Source organism: Melanerpes formicivorus, unplaced genomic scaffold, assembly GCF_026170545.1.
Source record: "Melanerpes formicivorus ecotype bairdi unplaced genomic scaffold, bMelFor1.0.p_v2 SCAF_23, whole genome shotgun sequence".
In the NCBI taxonomy this organism is placed as follows: domain Eukaryota; kingdom Metazoa; phylum Chordata; class Aves; order Piciformes; family Picidae; genus Melanerpes; species Melanerpes formicivorus.
This window is the reverse complement of record NW_027142375.1, coordinates 7444001-7461536: the sequence shown is the minus strand read 5'-3', so window position 1 is coordinate 7461536 and position 17536 is coordinate 7444001. Positions and strand designations below refer to the sequence as shown.

Below are 17536 nucleotides of genomic sequence, written 5' to 3'. Positions count from 1 at the left end.
AACTCCCAGCACATGTCCACACGATTTCAAGCTGATCTTCACGTCCTGGCTAGCAGAACTACTAAACCAGATCTACTCTTCCTAGACATCTGCCTCCTTGTAAGGCCTTTAGTAAAAATAGGACAGCTGCTGACATTTGGAGCTATGCTGAAGTGACTGATGCTATGCTAAAGCTCATTTAGGCTTCAGGCAGCAAAAAGGGGATGTAGGTATTCAGTGCAGTAGGGGAAGCACTAACAAGGCAGCAGTGCTAGGCCAGTTGGTCAAAATGGGATAAACACTTCTCAGGTGTCAGAGAGGATCTCCCTATTGCAGGACATACTGCATCAGTTTGACAGTGCCTGTTACCTTTCTCCAGTCAGTACAGGGAGAGATGAAACTAGTGACTTAACTGAACAGCAGTGGAATTGGTTTTCTTTAATGGCTGACATCAGAAATGTAAATCCCAATCAACTAACAAATAAACACTCTGAGGAATATCAACTCTGTTACTTCTAGAAGTCTTTCCATTTTGTGATTCATTACAGCAGGTCTCTCAAACACCACCATTCTGGGGCCAGGATGGTCTACTGCAAGCTGAGGTTTGGAACGGCACTAGGCTCAGACTTGACTCCAGTGTCATCCCAGTTCAATTGCTCAACCCAAATAATCAATTATTAGCCAAGTCTGAGCTGCAGGTTATTAGCAGTAATGAAACTGCAATGCATTTTCACACCAAAAATGAAAACATATGCTTGCATTTGAAAAACAAATCACATATTTGAGGAATGAGTGCAAGATTCTTTACCACTTCTATTCAAACCCACTTACTCCTGGCAGATAATACCACAAAGAAATGACAGCAGTGAAAGCACAACTTTTTAGTGCCTAGGTGCATTTTAGATATCACAAGTCGCTGGCATCAGAGCTAGTCCAAGTTTTTGCCAGCTCCAACAGTCTCCCAACAGTTCTACAACCTTCATCCCTTCGACTAGCTGAAGAGGAAGCCATGTATATACAAACACACACACCAGACACGTTTTTATAGGTACATTTTAAATGAGTCACTGCTCTGTTCCTGTTTTGATAGGAATCAGTGATGGTATTACAGTTCCAGGCATGAGCAAAGCATCTTTTCAGAGAAAGCACTGAATGTTCATCACTTTGGTTCACTACTTGTACTGCAGAACACATCAGAGTACCATACCCACACTGAGGACTTCCTGCGCTGACACCCCTTCATTTACTTCATTGTGTGTTATGGAGGTAAAGGCTGGAATTTCTTCTCACCTGCTCTGAAACCTTTCCCTCTTACACTAGGAAAAACCCACCACTGTAGCCCAGACCATGGCATCCTGCAGAGAGGGCTGCCAGTATCATTCAGCATTAATGACAAGAACAACAAGAAGATGGCTTGTCAGAAGCACAGCGTGACTCAGACCAACTTCCACTTCTTTCCACACCATTACATTGCAGTATTGTCCCAGCACATTTGGAGGAGCAGATGATTAAACACAGCCTCATTTTAGGAACCAAGTTAATGAAGCGAGGACTGTGCAAGTGTAAAGGCTTGTTTCACAAAGGCTTCTGGAGTCACAGTGACATGTTTCCAATCAACCTGAATTAGCAAATATATTTATTACCTGGCAGCCATGGGCTGGGAGAAAGCTCCCATACCAAAGTCAGCTTGAATACCGAGCTAGATTAACATAACACATGAAAAAACAATTCTCACAAGCTCAATACAGGCAACTAGCTGTGAAGTCTGTAGAAACAAATGTAATTTAACTGATTAGTAACTGCCTGCATTACCTTCAAACATCCCCTCACTGTGAGGTGTCCAGCAGGCCACCAGGTACTCTCATCTTCCATTGATGATCTTTGAGGTCTCTTCCAACCTGGTCTACTCTACTCTACTCTAAGGGTTGTATTTTGGGGTACCATTGCTTTCTTTTGTTCTCTCTCCCACATTGTGGGAAGAGAGGAGGTATTCCAATTAATCATAGAATTGTTAGGATTGGAAGGGACATCAAGGATCATCGTGTTCCAATCCCCCTGCCATGGGCAGGGCTATCTCACACCGGATCAGGTTGCTCAGAGCCCCATCCAGCCTGGCCTTAAAAACCTCCAGGGATGGGGCTTCTACCACCTCCCTGGGCAACCTGTTCCAGCATCTCACCACCCTCATGGGGAAGTTCTTCCTGACATCCAATCTGAATCTACCCATTTCTAGTTTTGCTTCATTCCCCCTAGCCCTAAAAAGTCCTGGCATCCTAAAAAGTCCCTCACCAGCTTTCCTGTAGACCCCCTTCAGATACTGGAAGGCCACAATTAGGTCTCCTCAGAGCCTTCCCTTCTCCAGATTGAATAGCCCCAACTCTCTCAGTCTGTCTCCATTCACACTGTCTTTTCCTAAGCAATAACTATTCCCACCAGAAACCATTAAAGAACCCTTTCTATCTTTCACCCACTGTAACTGAAATAGCAAATCTTACACAATTCCAGGACAACCACAGCATTAATTTGTACCTTTTGGGAAAGAAAGCTGTGACCTACAAAAGAACAGAACTTGCCTCGAACAGAGACTCTGATCAGTAGATGCCTATGGGAGACCATCCTAGAGAGAACAAGGATGCAGGAAACCTGGTTATGTTCAAGAACCATCTCCTCCAGGCTCAGGAGGTCCATCACAACACAAAGAAAATCCAGTAGTAGTGGCAGGAGGCCTGGATAAATGAACAAGGAGCTCTTGACTAAACTTAGATGTGAAAGAAAGGTGTAGAGGAGTGGAAGCAAGAGCAGAAGGCCTAGAAAGATTATGGGTACACTATTCAAGCATGCACAGAAGGGGTTAGAAAAGCTAAAGTGCAAATTAAGTGGAATCTGGCAAGGGAGACAAGGCCACAACAAAAGCTCTAGCAGAGACACCATCAACAGAAAGACTAGAGAATAACTGGGCCTCACAGCTGAGCAGGCAAGAGAACCTGCTGGCAGGAGATATGGAAAAGGCCAAAGCACTCACTGCCACCTGTGCTTCTGTCCTTATGAGCAAGAACAGCCTTCAGAGCACAGAAAATTGCCCTAGGTGCCAGGCTCTAGAGGCAGTGACCAGCAACACAAAGCCCAGCTGGAGGCCTGGCCTTATTAGTGCACACTAAGGGCTGGCATCGGGGCCAGAACAGTTGAACACCTTCATTAATAACTTGGGCAATAGGACACAGCTCACCCTCAGGATATTTGCAGTCAACACAAAGCCAGGAGAAGACCCTGGTACCCCAGAGGCATGCTGACATCAACAGGCCGGGCAACACCAAGTCCTGCTCCTGGACACAAGCCACCCCAGGCACCAGAACATAAAGCCCAAACAGCTGGAAAGTAGCTTTGCAGAAAAACCCCTGGGGGTCCACATAAACAAGGGGAGCACCAGGCAGCCACATGCACCCTTGCAGGCAACAGCCTCCAGAACACCAGAAGGTCACAGAAACACAATGAAGGCTGGTAGTGTCTTTATCAAACCACTGTTGTATGAAGACCATCAACAATTACCAAGTTGCCCAGGTTGTGCTGCATTACTGACAGGACAAAGACCTCCTACTGCCATCAACCACTTTACAACTCACCTGCTTGAACTCACCTTTCCCCTGTCAGTATTTCTCAGCCAAGTGGTTTCGGTGTGGTGTCCTACTTGGTAAGATTGCATTTGCAGAGCCTATGCTCTGTCAAACGGGCATTCAGCTCATTCAAATAATGCAGGCAACCTTCCTGTGCATTCTAGATGTGCATAATGAAAAGTGAACAAATACATTACTATCTAATGTGGATTTCAAAGCCTGTAAATAAAGAGGCAAATTTTTCTGCTGTACAATGTATTTACAAAAACATACAAGTTGGGGGGGGGGGGGGAAGCAAAGCAACCAACAATAGTTTATTTTACTGCCCAAATTACTCAACACTGACAAGACAACCTGGCAGTGGATACATTCAGAATGTAGGGCTCCACGTACAATGAAGAGAACACCTCACAGTAAAAGATGGTGAAATGCTGTGTTAGCAAAACAAGAGTCACACAACAGACTGAAGACCAGGAGAAAGTGTGGCACAATCATTTAAAGCCAAGCTCCCAGGTGAAGGCAGACACCTAAGGACAGACAGAGCTATTCCAGGCTTTGGTGAATACTAACACATGTAAACATCTAGTCTCACAAGTATACAAATGGCAATACATTACACATCTATATGCATCACTGTAAGCCCCCAACAGTGGCAAAAAGGTGTCAGACATAAGAATCAGGGTAAAAATGTCTGGACTAGAACAGAAGAGCTCTCCCTACAGTGTGTCTAAAACATATATACAGTTCTGTCCCTTTCTTATCTGCCAGGTATTCCAGACAATTCAAGGATCCTTCACTCCCTTCAGAAAAGCCATTGCAGCTCTACAGCCAGTGGTTCGAAGCCACATGCTTTTTGCAATGATGTTACCTGTTCTCACATGACAAATTCTCAGCTTCAGAGTTTAAGTGCTGCTGTTCAAAACCATAAACAGGAAACACTGCCCTTTGATCTAGAACAGTGAGGTAAGTTATAAATGTCAGCATTAAAACAAGTTCTCAGAATCTGAGATGATTTCTCCTGCATAACATTTTACCTGCATATGGGTGCATCCATGGATGATGTTTGGAGTATATTCAGCAGAACTACTCATTCCCAGGCAGACAAAAGTAGGGGATGGCTTAACAGGTTTCCCTTAAGGTTGGAAGGCCTCTACTTTAATATGCTCATCACTATAAAGTGATCAGGCAGTTCTTGAAATCCAAGAGGTCAACACTCAGAAATGGTGCAATAATTAATATATTGGGGTTGTTATAATTAATATATTGGGGCTGTTCAGTCTGCAGAAGAGAAGGCTCTGAGGTGACCTAATTGTGGCCTTCCAGTATCTGAAGGGAGCATACAGGAAGGCTGGGGAAGGACTTCTCAGGATCTCAGGTAGTGATAGGACTAGGGGGAATGGAATGAAGCTGGAGGTGGGGAGATTCAGGCTGGACGTGAGGAGGAAGTTCTTCCCCATGAGAGTGGTGAAGCCCTGGAATGGGTTGTCCAGGGAGGTGGTTGAGGCCCCGTTCCTGGAGGTGTTTAAGAGCAGGCTGGATGAGGCTCTGGCCAGGCTGATCTAGTGTGGGGTGTCCCTGCCCATGGCAGGGGGGTTGGAACTAGATGATCCTTGTAGTCCCTTCCAAGGCTGACTGATACTATGATATTGGCTTTCAGCCCTTCTTCCACCCTTTCCTCTGCCCTCCCTCCCCCACCAAGTAGAATTTAAAATTCTAGTCCCTTAACACTAACTCACAACTACCACTGTCACAAATAAAACTGCAATTGACAAGTGTTTGTCATCGAGCCTCTTCTTGTTTTGACTTAAGTTATTGTAAAATGTTTCCAAAGTACTCTTCTATCTATGAGGCCCTGCAAAGGCAGATCAGGAGGCAGCTGCAAGTTCTGCAGCTTAATATCTACAACAAATTTCAAGGGAAAGAAGAGCTCTACATTCAGTATCACCAAGGTTGGAAGAGACCTCAAAGATCGAGTCCAACCTGTCACCACAGACCTCATGACTAGACCATAGCACCAAGTGCCACGTCCAATCCCCTCTTGAACACCTCCAGGGATGGTGACTCCACTACCTCCCCAGCACTCATGTTTAGGCAGCTGTCAATCAGCACCCCCAGGTCCCTCTCTGTTTGGCAGCTCTCCAGCCACTCTGACCCCAGCCTGTAGCTCTGCATGGGGTTGCTGTGGCCGAAGTGCAGCACCCAGCACTTGGACTTGTTGAATGCCATCCCGTTGGACTCTGCCCATCTGTCCAGTCGGTTGAGGTCCCTCTGCAGAGCCCTTCTACCCTCTAACTGACCAATATCTGTGTAGTTCTAGCTCATGTCTGCCATCAGCTGCCTAAAAACCCTTCCGCTGCTTGTGGCTGTGCACTCTCTGGCAGCCATACGTATTTAGTCAATCTGAAACACTACCTGTGTACTGCAGAAAGAAACTTGTACAAAGGAGGCCAAAACGTTCTGCTGTACAAAGTATTTACAAAAACCACACAACTTCAAAGAACCAGTTTATTTCCCTGGCCAAAATATTAAACATTAAACAGGACCAGCTTGTAGTTTACACATTAGGAATGTTAAGTTTCCATGAACAATTAAGCATACACTTCACTGTAAAAAGAGTGAAATACTGCATTACTAGACTAGAACAGTGTCACACCACAGACTGAAGAGGGTGAGAAAGTGTGGCACCTTTCATTTCAACTCAGGCTCTCAGGTGAAGACAATCATTTGTTGACTGGTGCAGCTGTTCCACGTGCCCTGGGGAGCATTCAGAAAGGTACACATCTAGTCTGCAGTCTAACAAGGAGAATTAACACAACATCAACTATGTCACCTCATCTCTTTTCATTAACCAACCAGCTCGAACCTGGATCACGTTAGCTGCTTAAAGGGTCCTTGTGCTTCAGTTTGAAGTCAAAAAGAGATATCTGCATTTTGATAACTTGGGCAAAGCCTGCCAGAATTTTAGTGTTTTAGTTACAAGGTTCTTGACAATCACTAGCTGCAGAAAACTGGACAGTTGGGAATGACTGGGAGCACCTCAGATCTTTATCCTGTTTCTCCACTCACTGTTATTGTGTCTGCTTATCAGCTAACCACTGGAATGGTTTTGTCAGCTTCTCCAAGTTTCTGCATAAGAAGTTCTCATCTCTTTTGTTTTAATTAAAAATCTTAACATTATAAAAGTTGGTATCAAACCAGGTCACCCAACTACCTGAAGGTTAAAGGTTGAACAGACTGCTGGCTTAGAATTCCAAACTAGAAAAATAATAGGTATAAAAGACTAGGAATTTCAGTGCTAGTTATATTTACATTGTAATTTCCCTTTGTGCTTGCAAGTTGCTGAAAGTACACATCCTTTGGTAGCATTCTCTCAGTCTCAAGGAAGAGGTTTATGCTGAAAAGGTTTACACTCGTGATTTGCTTGAGTCAGTGCAAAGGGCTCGTATCTTATCTCCCACACAACTTCGTGACATAAGCACATCTCTTTTCCACAAATAATAGAGCCACTGATGACAGGGACTGTCCAATGAGTAGCTTTGTGCCAGGTACATAAGAATCTGAGCAAAAACCAGTCTGCCACACAATCTGTAAGTCTGAAGAGGGACTCCTAGAGCAACTGACAGGAACTCCCATTCACAAGTCCTGCTCATGTATGGCTTTTGGCCCTGTTTCAAAGACACAGAAAAACTGAAATACATCTATAGTTCAGACTCATACAGGCTTGGAGAAGGATCAACATTACAACATGGACTAACTACCATTACAAAAACTGCCATAACATCAAACAGTTAACTGATGCTTCTAGATTTAACCTTACACATAAGCACAGCTTTCTCCTGGCTAACAGGAGAGAATCTTTGTTCTTCCAATGCTGTTCCAAAAGTTCATGCCCATACCGTGAGGCTCCTCTTCAATAACACAAGTGCTTGCAGTTTTGCCTATGCCACACTGGCAGTGAAAAAGCAGGATCTGGGAAGAGGTTCTGTTTGCTCCCATACTGTGCACTTGTAAAACCTACACACCTTGGTCAGTGGCTAAGCAACTGATCAATGCTTGTTAAACTGGTGAAGCTGTAAACTTTCCCTGAAGCTGGCAGCAATCACCTGTATAAGCACACTAAGTCAAGGAGGAACTTTCCAAGCTATTAGAAGCTGATGCAAAATAGTTACAGCTGTTGTCTGCTCACTATGACCCACATAAGAATTTATGGGCTTGAGGTTTAAGGAAATAATGTCTAGCATGTTAAGGAGCTTCATGTCCCAATGTACCAAGATAAGCATAAACCTTTAGTATTTAGTTTTTCACATACTTGCCAATTTACTATCAATCTGTTGACAAGGTTATGCTAATACTAGGAGGTCGCTGCTGGTTTGGCTGTTTGCTTAAAATAGGTAGATCTGTTCTTTCTGTTCCATATATCAGTTTTTCCTCCTGAAGACTGCAAGCTGAAAACCTGTTGGACTCTGTGCCAGATACACCACCACGATTATTTGGAGCTGTGACACCGCTGACCTGTTCAAAGGACTTACTAAACACAGTGGTGGTTGTTCTGGCCAGACCATGGCTGCTAGGCTTAGGCAGGGACTGGCTGGTTGTCAGTGTCAGTCTCTTCAGGGAGACAAGCTCTAGGTTCTCACTCATGGCTCTCTGAGTTTGTTTTCGTGACAAGTGCTCTCTACAGGTTTCTCCTTCTTTTTCTTTTCCTCCAGCTTTGCTTCCTCCAGACCTCCGTTGGCTCTTCCCTAAGAGGTTCTTACTGCTCACATTGCTGTTGTTACATGGAGCAGACTGACTTGTACTAGAAGTAGCCCTAGAGTAAAACCCTTCATCGGTTTCAGATACTTCCATCAGCTCTTCTTGAATTGCTAATTCAGAATTCCCTGTATGGTAGAGAAAAGAAAAAGAAAAGAAAGAATCAGCAATTGACTTTCTCACGCTTACTGATTTCATGTATTGCTAGATTTTTGATATTTCCAAGCATGAAGCCATACAGCCACAGAAGAGAGAACAGAAGGCAAAACACTTACCTACTCCATTACATTTTGAAATTAAGGTTGATTAGGAGTATAAAGTCACAGCAAATAATGCTGCATTAACCAGATCAAAAAGCATGCCCACAATCTCATTTGGAGGTGATTTTGAAACAAAGAAATGAATGTTTTTTTTTAAATGCAGTTTTGTTAATTCATGCAGGAGATTAGAAACTTACAGGTTAGAAGATACCACACAGAACAAAAGAAGTGTAAATCTTATTCTGAGCAAGTGCTCCGACACATGATTTTTGCAAAGCTTGTTAATTATAAGGGTGTGTGATCAATGCCCCAGGACACCCAATATGGCACCTGCAGGTTTAGCAACCCAAGAATGCTTTAGGACTGAAAGGTCACCTTCTGCATCACAGCTTTGGTGGTATGTGCTGGAAACTCAAGCATAGCATGAGATCTCCAGTATCCCGTGGAATTTGGGATATCTGAGCTTCACAGCGAGATACTTTTCAAATCCATTTGGATGGATTCTTCATACCACTGATCACTGACTTTGTAAACCAAGCAATGATGGTTAATAAGCTCAAAGGTTTGTTGAGTCTCACAGTGTGTTTTCTCCAAATTAAAATCAATCTACTTGCATTGTCACCCTTGTCTGTGGCACAGACGCAGCTGTGTGCAACACATGCATTTGAGTTATTACACATGCAAATTAACTGCATACTTTAATTCTCCAAACATGCAGCAGTGACCCTTTCAATCAACAGTGGTACCTTAGAGTGCAGCTACAAGTGCTCTGCTAAAACTGCACTCTGCCAGATGAGTTTATTCCATCCTCCATCATTTTTCTTACAGATTTTTGCCTCCTGATTTCTGGCATGCCTTTGCTGTCAGTTCTAGGATCTGCAGCTGTTTCCTGTACTGCCTGTAAATGCTGAACATCATTCTCTGCTAGTGCTCTGCTCTTTTCCCCATTCCCGGTCCTCTCTCCAGCCACACTTGTGACACTAATCTCAGGTATGATAAAGTTGCCCATGTCAGTAGCATCATTACCATTCTCTGGTTGTTCTAGAATTGAAGATGGATAAGGAAAAAAACAAACAAACAAACAAAAAAAACATGTCTGAAACAAAACATGAAACAAAAGCCAATAGGTACAGATGACTAAAAGCGTTACAAATTAATGCAGATGTTCACATATTAACCTCTTGTTAATTAGCAGCATTAGCAACTATGGAATTGTACTTGATTTCTAAATTACAGGCTTCTAGCTTCAATTATTGACCTGCACCAAACAGGTTGGGATGCCTTGTGTGTGATCTCTCTACAGGGAAATTTCTGAGTATCATGAAACAAACATCTGGAGGTTATCAGCAATCGAAAGACTCTCTGTAACTTTATGACTGCATTCTCCACACATATGCCTAGATTCACCACGCTAAAGTGAAGCTTATTTTTACAATGAAATGGCAGTTGAACTTCATCATGTAAGATCAGAAATTCTACATATGCAATGTCATGATGCTCCACAGTGCTCAGCCTGAAAACTAAGTGAAACAATTAAGCCAACTCAAGCACACTTTTGACTTCTATTTGCCTTTTTCATCTCAAAGAAAACCAAACTATTTCCAAGCAGAAAGGTATTTACAAGTAGGAAATTCTCCCCTTACTAAAATCAGTTTCTTCAGATAAAGCCTGTTGAGGTTTACTGCAGTTTTTGCCACCTACTATTACATAAACGTTGATCTCCTCAGGCTTTTTAAGCTTCTTACACGAGCTTACAACTAAATTAGTTTGCAGTAAACTTATCTGCGTCACACAAGTCACTAAATTATCAAGTTACTAAGTAGAGAAAACAGGGATTAAGCTGGGGGGAGGGAAAGCACAAATAAAGACAAATAAGGCAAAACCCAATCCAGCTAGGTTCTAAGATTACTTCTTTTCATTTGGGTAAGTTATCAACAGCCAAAGATTCCTGCAGATGCAGCCAGAAATCCCCAAGCAAACAGCAAACTCTACTGCTACTTCAAAGTGTGAGAATAACGATTGTGGGCAAGCACAAGAGATTTAGTAATGAAATTTAGTGCTTGGAATGCAATGGTTCCTACAAGGGCCTGGTAAGACTAATCCCAACTCAAAAGATTCCCATCTACATTAGAGAGAGACAAGTTTGAGAAGGATGAACTCCTGAAAGGAAAATTAGTGAAAACAAAAAGGGTACTTAGAACTTCACAGAAATTCCAAGTATATGCAAGTAACAAATACAATCCTGGCAACATCTCAGCTCCACATTCTCAGCTTCTGAAGGTCTTTTAAAAAGTATTCAGAATTGCTTTACCAGCACTAGCTCTACAACCACAAAACTGCATTCAGATGACCTGAGGAAGCAAAAACAAACCGAGAGAAGCCATCAGTTACAGACAGTCACAGCACATGGTGCATGAAGATGTACACCATGGGAATACAAGCAAAGAGCAGCAAGGACTGCACTATTGGCTATACAGTTCTATATTCTACCTGTTATATAGGTAAACTATATGCAAACACTATGGCTACCATCTTGAGCATCACAGAATCAGAGAAACCTGCAGGTTGGAAAAGACCCTCAGGATCACCAAGTCCAATCGATAACCCTACTCTACAAGGTTCACCGCTGAACCATATCCCCAAGCACCACAGCTAAACGTTTGAACATCCAGGCTTGGGGACTCAGCCACCCCCCTGGGCAGCACATTCAATGCCTGACCACTCTTTCCCTGAAAAAGTTTTTCCCAGTGTCCAGTCTAAACCTACCCTGCTGCAGCTTGAGGCCATTCCCTCTTGTTCTATCACTAATTGTGAGAAGAGACCAGCACCAGCCTCTCCACAACATCCTTTCAGGTAGTTGTAGAGAGTGATGAGGTCTACCCTCAGCCTCCTCTTTTTTCAAACTGAACAGTCCCTGCTCCTTCAGTTGCTCTTCATAAGATTTCTTGTCCAGGCCCTTCCCTAGCTTTGTTGCACTCCTCTGCACTGGCTCCAGCACCTGCACATCTCTCTTGTACTGAGGTGCCCAAAACTGGACACAATACTCAAGGTGTGGCCTCACCAGAGCTGAGTACAAGGGGAAAATCACCTCCCTACTCCTGCTGGACACAGCATTTCTAACCCAAGCCAGGATGCCATTGGCTTTCTTGGCCACTCTGCTTGTTCACATTCAGCTGCTTGTCAATTAGAACCCCCAGAGAGCTTTCCAGCCACACTTCCCCAAGACCAAAAATGCACTAAAAGCACAACTTGGAATAAAGCTCAACTGAATCCATGTGCTTTTTACCCATAACTCTTTCAGACCTGAGGATTATGTACCACCCAGACCACACTGCCAGTTTGCTACTGCACATGACAGAAGTTGGCAGTACAGATGTTTAACTGACAGTATGAAGTCCAAACCCAGGAATTTATGCTGAGGTGACTTTTCACAGCAGCAGCTCTGAAGTTTTTTAGCTGTAGAACATCCTCTCCTTCCCCTGTCCCAGCACTCAGGGCTTTTGTGGAGGTACAGTGTACTTTCAGGTCACGTGGGCTACAGCACTGGGCTTTTCACTAGCACTTGTGCTGTCTGCACCTGCCATGATGATAAAAAAGCCTCAGAGATAGAAGGTTATTCTGGCAGAGATGGACACCATTGTCTAAGAGCTTTTAAGGACACCTGAAACAAACCTTCAGCTTTGTAGTAAAGCCAATACTGCTTCAAGACTGTCAGCTTTCAGGATCTACCCTTTGAAAAAGGTATTAATACTCAGAGCATAGGTCAAAGCAGCAAAGAAGAAAACAAGGGATGCTGCTAAACAGTGTAGAGGCAAAACTGAGTAATAATATCAGTTTGAAAGTTAATATAAATATGCCCATTGCAGATGAAGGAAAAAACATTTGAAGTCACATGTCTGACTGCTTTGAGTAGTGCCACCAACCTTGATAATATACTTCCATAATTACTAGGCAGCTAAGAATTAATTCAAGGTACATTTCAATCATATCCTGCCTTATAATTATGGCTGCCCAAATCATTTACCTCAGACTGCACAGGCAAACTGCCCCTTGGAATTGTAATTCCATTTTAGCCACAAGCTCCAGCTGCATTTCCTGCACAACAATGTTAGCATTTCAAACCTTCTGTACTACACTAAAGTCAGTTTCTGCAATGGGGAAAAGAAATACACTCTGTCATGCTTCTCTAGTTAACATCTTTGTTACTGTGATACTTGCCAACATCTGCCTAGCTCTTACTCAATCTGCTCCATTTCTCTTACATGCACCACCTGTACAAGCAGAAGTTTTTCCCTAGTAACCCTTTTGTAGGGCAGACTTTAGATTAGTGAGGAAAAGCATTGCTAGGGCTCCATTTTTTCCCTAGCTTCTACAGATAACCATTCCTTCAGGTGTTTATGTCCCTTACACATGCTATGGTTTTTTGGGGTTTTCCTCTATCTGTGAATGGAAATGGAGATGCCACTTAAGGCTTGTTTTTATAACATGAACACTACACACACAAAATTAATGCTAGGTAGTGGAGCTAATGCTTCTCTTTTTTAAGCTACATGATTTATAGGCAGTCCAATTCAATAGCATTAAAGTGCTATACAAGTGGTACCTAGTATCAACTGACTCTACAAACACTATCCATTTATGACTAGATGGGTCCATTTTGCAAGTAACCTTCACCTTTAGTATCTATAAAGTATCTCAGAAGTCCAAATACACAACTGTAATCTGATTTTTAAAACTCTTAAGTAACAGCTCTAATGGACAAGTCAGAGGGTTGAGTATTACAAGAAGATTAAATGTTAGGCTGACCTTTTTTGAAAGCTTAACTAGAGTCCTAGCAAAGCCCAGCAAGATCTGATATCTGAAAAACTTTTACAGTCAATAGAGTTGTTGTTTTAATACATAAAGCCCACACATCTTAGCTGGAAATGGAACTGCCAGGAATAACTTTATTTGACACAAATAGCTAGTGATTGAAAATTGCCAAGTCCAGCAGTGACATGTGACTGGACCTCACTCAGGTTAAAGACACCAATAATTTGCTCCTCACTTTTACCTGACAATTTTAATCAGTTTTCTACCAATGGAAAAGAAGTTAGGTGATTTTACCTTTTTCTACCCCTCGTGCCCCTCTAGCAGCTTACTGTTGGTACTGCTACCCCCAATGTGTACTGTTACCCCCAATGTGTACTGCTACCCCCAATGTGTACTGTGACTGCTCAGAAGGGTCTGTTTTTATTTTAAAAACATCTTCTACTAGCATATTGATAAATAATTTTCTCCATACTCACCTGAATTACCTCTTGCTCCTCTGTGCCAAGTAAAGTGGCAATGTTTTTTCTAACCGAACTGTCCACATACTACAAAAGCTCAAACAGTACACATCACACAGACATTTTTACAACACTACACAATCTTTATGGAACCTATTGAAAGAGCATCCTCATCTACAGTCACTGGCTTAGCCTGGCATCAGGACTAGAAGTCCAGCAGAGCAAGTCATTGCCAGTTTTCCTTGCTGGTCCAGTGGCTCTTTCCTGATCTGAAGGCAATAGAAGAAATGGAATAAAATGTTTCTCCTTTTGCACTGGATTGAGCACCATTTTCATTATCTCTCAGCCCAGATCTGTGTTCTACTTAATGGAAGCCTTTATATATTAATTTGTCCAAATGTGCTGGGTTTGGCTGAGATAGAGTTAATTTTCTTTATAGTGGCTGGCATAGGGCTATGCTCTGGATTTGTACTAAAAACGGTGTTGATAGCACAGGGGGGCTTAACTATTCTGCTTACACAGAGCCAAGACCCTTTCTGCTTCCCACACTGCCCCTCCAGCTAGTAGGCAGAGATACACAAGCTGGAACGGGACACAGCCAGGACAGCTGGCCCCAACTAACCACAAGGATATTCCATACCATTTGATATCTTGCTTAGCACATAAAGCTGTGGGAAGGAGGAGGAAAGGAGGACATTCAGAGTCATGGTGTTTGTCTTCCCAAATAACTCTTACACACGATGAAGCCCCAAGCCTGCCTGCCCCGTGGGGAGTAAGTGAATTAATTCTTTGCATGGGCAGCTTTTGCCTTACCTATGAAATTGTTTTATCTCAACCCACAGGTTTTCTTGTACTTTTACTTATCCAATCCTCTCCCCCATCCCACCATGAGGAAGTAAGTGACTGTGTGGTTCTTACTTACCAGCTGGGGTTAAGCCACAAACCAAAGCATAGTCATTTCTCTACTCTTCAATCCAAATTTTATTTAAGAAATTAAAGAGATAAGGGTTTGTGATAAAGTTGTTAAGAGCTTGCTTTGCTTCAGGTACTATAAACTACTTTTCAGAAGAAAACAGGAACATCATTCTCTTTAAGGAATCAGTAACTTTGCACAGCTCCCTTGTACCAAAAGAGGGTCTGTGTGGTGTTTTCTTGGTTGGTTTTTGTTAAACTCTTTCAACAGGCTGAGAGAGTTAGTGTGTTCAGCCTGAAGAAGAGGAAGCTCCTGGGAGACCTTACTACAGCCTTCCAGTACCTAATGGGAGCATACCAGACAGCTGAAGGAGGACTTTTTACACAGGGGTGAAATGAAAATCCAAAGGGTGACAGTTTTAAGCTGAGTGTAGATTTAGACTAGAGGCAACAAAGAAGTTCTTCACAGTCAAGTTGGTGAGGCACTGGGACAGGCTGCCCAGAGAAGCTATGGCTGTCCTCTTACTGGAAGTGTTCAAGGCCAGGTTGGATAGGGCTTTGAACAACCTGGTTTAGTGGAAGGTGTCCCTGCCCACAGGAGGGGGATTGGAACTAGATTATCTTTAAAGTCTCTTCTAAACCATTCCATGACTATGATTATGGAAATAAAAAACATACCTCATCTGAACTGCACTGAGACTCCCTTCACTGGTCAAGAAAATCAACTCCAGACCGTTGCTTGCTTACTGGCAGTGAAGATGTGCAATACCAAGACCCTCCATATCAATTTCAACATGTGCATAAGTTGAGAATTCGCTGCTAAATGTGTGTTCCTTACCATGCCTTTTCCATCTGTGCCCTCGGATAGACATGCTAGTCACAGCATTTCTCGATATTCTGGATGAAGTGGGTGTAATTTCAACCTGAATGCACCTTGTACCTTCTTTACTAGATTTCATGGCACCCTGAGGCAGTGAGGCTTTTATTGCATTAGCAACCTACAACAGAAAAAGTGTAGTTAGGTTCTTAGCAGGAAGATCAAAATTTCAGAAGAATCCTGTCAGGGGATTTTTGTTACTCCAAGGAGAACACTGTGGACAATTTCAGTTTAAGGTCAAAAAGCACCCTAGCTTTCTGCAGAGGTTATAAAGAATGCTGGTTGCAATCACCTCCCAGAAGTAACACTTGCTTAAAGTTGTGGCTATTACTTCAGAGTGCTTCTGCACTACCACCTAAACCTTCAAGACTTAGACTCCCAGAATAGTCTCGGTTGGAAGGGACCTCCAAAGGCCATCTAGTCCAACCCCTTCTGCAGTATGCAGGGACATCTTCAACAGAGCCCTGTCAAACATCACCTTGAACATCCCCAGAGATGGGGCCCCAACCACCTCTCTGGGCAACCTGTTCCAGGGTTCTACTACTCTCATGGTAAAGAACTTGTTCTTAACATTCAAACTGAATCTGCTCTTCTTTAGTTTGAAACCATTGCTCCTTGTCCTATCACCACAGGCCTTTGTAAACAGTCTCTCTCCATCCTTCTTGTAGGTCCTCTTCAGGTACTGGAAGATCATTATTAGGTGTCCCCAGAGCCTTCTCCAGGCTGGACAACCTCAGCTCCCTCAGCTTGTCCTTGTAACAGAGGTACTCCAACTTCCTGATCATTTTCATGGCCCTCTGGACCTGCTCCATCAGGTCCATGTCCTGCCTGTATTGAGAGCTCTAGAGCTGGATGCAGTACTCCAGGTGAGGTCTCGGCAGAGCAAATTGGCAGAATCACCTCTCTGGGCCTGCTGGCCATGCTTCTTTTGATGCAGCCCAGGATGCCTTCTGGGCTGCAAGCACACACCGCCTGCTCATGTCCAGCTTCTCATCCATCAGCACCCCCAAGCCCTTTTCCACAGGGCTACTTTCTATCACCTTATCCCCCAGTCTGTATCAATAGCAAGAATTGTTCTGGCCCAGGTGCAGAACCCTGCCCTTGCTCTTGTTGAACCTCATGAGGTTCACCTGGGCCCACCTCTCCAGGTCCCTCTGGATGCCATCCTGTCCCTTAGGTCTATCCACAGCACCACTCAGCTTGGTGTCACCTGCAAACTTGCTGATGGTGCACTCAATCCACTGTCTACAGCACAGGTCCTAGTATGGATCCCTGAGGTACACCACTTGTCACTGCTCTCCATCTTTGAAGACTGCTACTGAAAGTAGTTTGTTTATTTCCTAGAGAAGATAACAAACTAAGTAAGTATACTGAAAATACCTGTACCTCTCTGCACATACTTACACATCTAGCTATTCACATGTGCAGAGCCATGTAAGACCTCATGGGCTTTAGGCTCCTGGTGTGATGTTGCATCATATATGTTCACAGGAAGGATTTCCTAGACTGACAATTCTACTTTAAAAATGCTGAAACACAGTACCTACCAGCAGAGGTTCTGGATATAGCTCCAGCTGTGCTCTATACAAAATGTCATCCATAGCTTTACGAGCCAGATCCCATTCTCCATTATAACTACAAAGGTAAATATATTAAGTAAGTTATCTATAACAACAAATTAACCTTCTTGGTCACAGACCTAAGTGTCCCTTGAGATCTCAGTTTAGAGGAGCTAAACTACTTGTGTTCATTACTGGCAAGCCTGCTGTTTAGAGAATTTGTCCTGAAGTAGGACACAGCTTTCATTGGCCACCCTGAGGAGTTCAAAAGTGATATAAATAGTTATTGATTAGCTAGCCATGAAATAGTCTGAAA

At 43.2% G+C, this 17536-nt stretch overlaps 1 protein-coding gene across 6 annotated transcripts in view; it reads right to left on the bottom strand.

Annotated features, from left to right (window-relative positions):
* Window positions 1–6081: 6081 nt before the first annotated feature.
* The window catches only part of HYCC1 (hyccin PI4KA lipid kinase complex subunit 1), a 43992-nt gene continuing 32537 nt past the window's right edge, over window positions 6082–17536 (bottom strand). For 4 of the 6 annotated variants that reach the window (XM_068152450.1, XM_068152446.1, XM_068152447.1 and 1 more), the window contains exons 9-11: window positions 17209–17296; window positions 15623–15782; window positions 6082–8470 (exon numbers count right to left, since the gene is read on the bottom strand). In XM_068152450.1, the coding sequence (XP_068008551.1) occupies window positions 7914–8470; window positions 15623–15782; window positions 17209–17296 (805 nt within the window). In that variant the 3' untranslated portion in view covers window positions 6082–7913. Of the gene's footprint in view, window positions 8471–9348; window positions 9644–15622; window positions 15783–17208; window positions 17297–17536 lie in introns of all 6 variants that reach the window. The other 2 variants (XM_068152452.1, XM_068152451.1) reach the window with 2 other exon arrangements.